A 6,682-nucleotide genomic window follows, 5' to 3' on the forward strand; every position below is an offset into this window, starting at 1 on the left:
AGGACACATTGACTGCATGGAAACAGACCCTAACATCAGTGCCGATTCTAGACTTCTGGGGGCCCTACTGGATGAATGAATGAACGCATTTGTCCGTATTTCAATCCGTCTCGAATCGCGCTCACGGAAAGCGCTTGAGAAACAGTGTCTCTTCCGCGGCTCGGTACGCTTTCAACTCGTTTTTTTAATCTCGAGCAAGACTGTATGACATTCACATTACATGATTTGACTGATTTTTATGTAGAAAGCGCGACAGCGCACCGCATTAAAATAAATTATCATTCATGTTTTCATAACCGCTGGACAAATTCAAAAACGAAACTAAAATTAAATCACCTGGTGTTTCAGGGGCCCTACACAGCTTGCATATTTTGCGTATAGGGAGGATCGGCTATGCCTAACATCATAGCATTGGAAATGTTTTATGGGTAAACAGCACTTACAGTACATTTTCTTTAGAAAATGTAAAAGTTTTAGTTTCATTACTGTCACTTTTTAGCCTAAACACACCAATTCTAAAGCGCACTTCTAGATTGACTATATGCTGCTCAGCTTTTCCTGTCATTTAGTTTTCATCTGGTTGACGTCAGAGGCAGGACTGAACTAATTGACATCATTAGACTGGAACATAAAGCATGTGGATCTCAAACCAGTTCTGTGTGTGTTTTGTCATTGTGTGTGTGTGTGTGTGTGTGTGTGTGAGTTGAATCTTAAAACAAACTGCTGTCAGTTTTAATCAGTGAGACACAAATCCAGCCTCAGGTAGACCAATTACAGACAGACACGCTCCACGGACGAGGCTAGGCCCTCCTCACAAACACACACACATATACGCTGTTGAAAGAATAGGAAAGAGATTTTTATGGCGTTTTGCAAAGCAAAAATAATTGAATTCAGTTGTGCTGAATTTAAAAAAATGCAAATGCAGCCCATTGTTTGCAAATATTTATAGTTGCGATGGATGTAGAGCTCAGTGAGTCGATATGTTCCCGTTGCTTATTTGTTTTGTTCAAACAGCATACTTCCCAGCCGTCCATGTGAAAGTGATATATTTCGCTATTGAATGGTTATGTGTACATAAATGAGTCACATGGATTCTCATGTGCAAAATCAATCCATATGCAAGCATCCTATTACTTCTAACACACCAGTCTGAACTGTCATTTTTTGTTTGTTTCCTCAGGGTGGAAAGATCCCTGTGAGATGGACCTCGCCGGAAGCCATCGCGTACAGGAAGTTCACTTCTGCTAGTGACGTCTGGAGTTACGGTATCGTCATGTGGGAGGTGATGTCTTTTGGCGAGAGGCCCTACTGGGACATGAGCAACCAAGATGTAAGTCCTTTTTTATACAAAACAGAGTATGACTGTCTATTACTGGCTTTGAGTCACACTAGCCCTGAGTAAACTGAATAAAATAAAATATAAAACTACAATATATACTATTCTAATATAAAATAATATATAATATAATATAATAAAGTGGGATAAAACCCGCTTACAACTAAAATGAACCCATGCTGTTGTGCGCAATCATTATTATCTTTGGAATTATACATATATGAAAAGTGAACCTATACAAGAGCAAAAGCTTTCCATGAGGTGGTAACTTTTCAAAAGGTACACATTTGTACCATATATACCCTTAATGGGTGCATTATTACCATAAAGATACATAGTAGTACCTAAATGGTACATTTTAGTAACTTTTGAAAGGGTACCACCCCAGTGACAGCTTTTGTATCTTTTTTTTCTGAGAGTGTAAAGCTTTGCAGTGCATTCATGATGTATGTAAAGTGTATGATTAACTATAAAGCACCAAACACCCTTTGGCTTTACCTCTGAATTTCATTGCCGTGAGTCTCATTTCCTGTCAATCTCTTTGGCTCTATGGCTCACTACTTTGAGTCTTGCCGTCTCTGTCTGAATCTACAGTACCTGCCTCAGAGACTTTCTGCATTCAAATCTCCCAGCATCTGTCTTTCAGAGCAGACAATTTTTTTTTTCTGTTCGAATTGTGAATATAGCAGACTCATTGATTCTAGGCTCTCTGGGGATTTTTGGAAAATCCTGCCAATGAAAACATAAATTCCCCAATCCTTTTAGCATCCAGTTAACACATCAGAGATGCAGAACGAACCCTGAGGAACTTGTGACTGTAATGACTGCCGAACTCACAACTGTAAAAACCGATTTGAGCATTCAGTGATTCAGTACATTCAAATAAATTAAAGAAATGAATTACTTTCTACTTTCTGTACGTGCGTACTTTCTTTTTTTTTTTTCAAAGATTGTCTCCGTTGCTCAAAAGAGGTGTTGTTTGTCATGCTTGACCGACTTAATTTCTTATGTTGCATTTGAAAATTCTGTAGTTAAATATTAATGAAAACCATCTTATGAAGGACTCAGACTGTAAAGCTGTCTGATTCTGGTTTGCAAAATGTTTAACATCTTGTGACATGCACCAAAAACAAAACATCAGAGCTCCCATGTTATACTCTCTGACATAGAAGAACTGCTAAAGGTTAAGTAGTGGATACGTTGGATAATGTTTCTTCGGCCTAGAGTTTTTAATGATCATCCAGTCCCAAATTACCATTAAAAGATCATATCAGCATAATGACACAGCAGGACATCTGCAGTGCTGAGTGCCCACATCTCACCACGGTCCTGTGGAATCAGTTTAGGAGAAAAACGGCCGGCATGGAGGGAGCAGAGAGTATTGATCCTCAAATATTTAAATTAATGTTTGTGCGAAGCAAAGATCTCTAGATTGGTATGCAGAGGCTAGACAGTGTATTTGTTTGTTCATTTGATGTTTACTTGTGTCAGAGAGAATCAGAGAGAGAGGAATATGGGAAGAGTCCAGTGTTTGAGGAGGGTAGAACAACAGATCACGTTTAAAGATTAATGATGTGGGTTGTTTGTTTATGTTGCAATGTCTATGCAACAAAACTGATATATGTGGCAATTTATGTGTGATAAAACAATATTGTGTGCTTTTGGATCTTTTTTTTTTTAATGGTATTATTTATTTCTTGTTACTGAAGCACTCAAAGCCAGTTTCTCACAATGCTTTTGAATTCTCTAAAAGATTCATTTCGTTTTGACCACTTATTTATTCACTAAAAGATTAGTTCATGCAAATGATTTGTTCACTGATTTGTCCAGTGACCCTTTCTGAGTGAATCTTTTAGTCAGTAATCATATTACTTAGGATTGATTTATTTAGTGTTTTATCCATAACATTTGCATGTCGAGGTGGTACCCTTTCAAAGGGTGCTAAGTTGTACAGTTTAGGTTATAATATGTACTCTTAAAGTACTAATATGTACCATTTAGTGGTAAATAAGGTACAAAGATGATAGATTTTATATCTGAGGGGACGTCCCATTGACAGTTTTGTACCTTTTTTTCCACTAAAAGACTCAAGAATATGTTTAAGAGTCAGATACTTCCTCCAGAAATGACAACAAAGCAATTAATGACAATAATATCTGTCTGTGTGTGTAGGTGATAAATGCTATAGAGCAGGATTACAGGCTGCCGCCCCCCATGGACTGTCCCACTGCTCTCCACCAGCTGATGCTCGACTGCTGGCAGAAAGATCGGAACGCTCGGCCGCGCTTCACGGATATCGTCAATACGCTCGACAAACTCATCCGCAACCCCACCAGCCTTAAAGCAGTCGCCAGTATACCCACTATGTGAGTCAAACCAACTCATTATACACACATTTTGTTTTTTACTATGGTGGAAACCTTTATTTATGCTAATAAATCTTTTTTAAAGAAATTAATATTTTTATATCAAGGACTTTTACATTGTTACAAAATATTTATTTCTACTGTTGTTCTTTTGAACTTTCTATTCATCAAAGAATCCTGAAAAAGAATGTATCTTGGTTAACACAACAATGTTAAGCAAGGCAAGCTTATTTATATAGCACATTTCGTACACAATGGTAATTCAAAGTGCTTTACATGAAAAAAGTAAAATAATCATAAAAAATAATCACAAAAATAAAACAAGGAATTAAAAAACTTTGAAAATGATTTAAAATGAATTTAAGACAGTTAAAAATAGAAAATGATTATACATAAAATACAGTGAAATCATTTCGGGTTGCATAAAATACAGTGCAATACATAAAATACAGTGCAATCAGTTCGGACATCGCACAGTGCTCATTCATATTGATAGTACAGGTTGTTCTCATTCATAATAAAGGCTCCTCTCAGAGGATAGCGGAGTAAATTGAGCGTTTATTCAGAGTTGCTCTTTTGTCTTTGTAATTTAAAGGAGGCAATGAAACAGTCACCTAAAATCACATGCTGTAGCAGACATGTCTTGATCTTACTTGGCCTTTTGATGTGCTGACCGTTAATCTAATAACAGGAAGTGCTTGTCGAGTGTTGCTCAGGGAGAGAAGGTTTTCCTGTACCATCTGGCAAAATGCTTGTAGTGGATTTTAGTTTTTACTACTGTTAGAATAAAAAAAATAAACCATGTTTGTTAGTATGGATTATAATGACGGACACTGACAACAGGCAGATGTGTAATAGCAAGGTGATCAACCTTATTTTTATAATTATGGTCACACTTTATTTTAAGGTCCAGTTCTCGCTATTAACAAACCATTAACGCGAGCGGACAGTTTACCTCGCGCATTAAATCAGCCGCAGACCAGAAAATCACTGAGAACGCGCTATAATCCTGACGAGTCATAGCAATAGAGCGGAGGCGACAAAAGCTGCGGAGAATCCGCTCGTTTATATGAATTATTCCGTAAACGTATTCTTTCAAATGGCCTGGCTATGCGGAGCATTCGCAGCTTATATGGACGGAACGCCACTGGCAGAATATGTGATTTATAAGTACTAATAAACAGCCAATATGTTAATAATAGGCATGCTGATAAGCAACTAATTAATACGTTAATAGTGGAAATTGGTCCATACTAAAGTGTTACCTTATTATTATTATTAACAAAGTTAGAGGGCAGTATATTTTAAAGTTTAATATATTAATGTTTTATATATTATATACTATATATTAAGGTTTAAGTTTTGTTTTTATATTTTATTTTAATTTAATTATATTTTAATTTTAATAATTTTTATATTTTTGTGAATTGTTACTTGATTGTGAATTTTACATTTTTGTTGAATTTATATTATATTACTGTTCATATTATACTTTGTGAATTGCTCATTATTAATTCATATTTGTTTATAATACATTAGTTATGTTCATTTATATTTGAAATGTAAAAAAATGTGTTAGTAAGTGTTAGATGCATTTCCTTATTGCAACTAATGTAATGTAAATGTAGCCTGAACATCATCCATTGTGCAATGATAACAGCAGCTCCTTTAACTTGGAAAAATACTGTTAAATTGGTAAAGAGTGATGCAAATGTACATTATAGAGCTATTTAGTGTTACTTTGTTTTTCTTGTGTTCGCAGGGACCTGTTGAGGATAGGTGTGACTCTAGCCGGCCATCAGAAGAAAATCCTCAACAGCATTCAGTCCATGCACCTGCAGATGTCCCAGTGCCAGACAGGCACAGCGCTGGCATGACTACAGGGGGCGCCGGACGACGGGCTGGGCAGCTTGCGGAAGAATTACCAGCGGGTGAGCCCAATCCCATCGGAGCGCGCCAGAATAGAGACTATCATCCTGATCTGAGAACGTGTTTCAGGAGAGGAACCATTATCCCATATCCAACAGACCAGATCGGAACAGGACCGCCGGGACTAACAGGACGTCTGTTAACCCGTCGGCCGTTTGCCTCTTCAGTCTACATTTACAGGGAAAAGTCCTCTTCTCATCATTAATTACCTTTACGATGCTTATCCAGAAATCACAGTGACTGCTCAGATTCCGAGACGTCTAGCATTGTTTTCTACAAGGTTCTTTCGTTCTTCTTTTTTTCAGTTTTTTTTCCACTCTAAACCTTCTATCGTCACTGCTTCCCACTTACACTACCTGTCGATCTCGGTATGGCTGACGTTGCCAAAGGACATCCTGTATGCCTGCGTCCCATCCCTAGGCCATACGAGCGTAAATTATGTATATCTTTAAATAAATACAAGTTTATCTTCAGAGTAAACCTTCATATTGAAGGTGAAGTGTAACGGACCTGTATGTAAATACCCTCTTCTTCCGCTTGCATTTTTGGCAATGTTGCGCTTTGGACAAGAACCACCGATTCTGCAGGACACGAACTCACTTACGTCAGTGCGACGCCACGAGAACAATCTGGGATGAACTCTGACTCTGTCGATGTTGTGTAAATATCAGTTAGTTGTGTATAAACTAGCGTTAAAAAGATATACTTTAGGTGAAAAAAGCTACGCATTCAGGCCACTAAACAGTGTTTATTGTAGGTGTTTCCACGCTGATGAGTACTTACGTGTACAGCTTTTCTTTCTTCCACCTCTTCTTCTTCTACTTCTTCTAGTTGTTCTTGTTAGTTTCGTGTCAGAGTGTTTGAATGCGTCGACTAGCGTTGGGAAGGTGCATCGTCACCGCCTAAACTAGCTAGTACACTTAAATGTAGTTCCACTGTTAATAAGCTGTACTAATGTTGGTCTTACAGGGTCTTTAAAACCGCTAATCTGTTTCCAAGCATGTGTTTACATGATAAGCCAACAGAAAGGTTGCAGGCAGGAAACGAA

General features: G+C 37.5%; 1 protein-coding gene across 1 annotated transcript in view; it reads left to right on the top strand.

Moving 5' to 3' along the window:
* LOC107749216 (ephrin type-B receptor 1-like) overlaps positions 1–3,709 on the top strand; it is a 226,455-nt gene extending 222,746 nt beyond the window's left edge. Inside the window, exons 13-14 of the mRNA XM_016564311.1 lie at positions 1,184–1,333; positions 3,512–3,709. Of these exons, the coding sequence (XP_016419797.1) occupies positions 1,184–1,333; positions 3,512–3,709 (348 nt within the window). The remainder of the gene's footprint in view (positions 1–1,183; positions 1,334–3,511) is intronic.
* Positions 3,710–6,682: the final 2,973 nt, after the last annotated feature.

Source organism: Sinocyclocheilus rhinocerous, unplaced genomic scaffold (genome assembly GCF_001515625.1).
Source record: "Sinocyclocheilus rhinocerous isolate Xijiao unplaced genomic scaffold, SAMN03320098_v1.1 scaffold919, whole genome shotgun sequence".
Lineage (NCBI taxonomy): Eukaryota > Metazoa > Chordata > Actinopteri > Cypriniformes > Cyprinidae > Sinocyclocheilus > Sinocyclocheilus rhinocerous.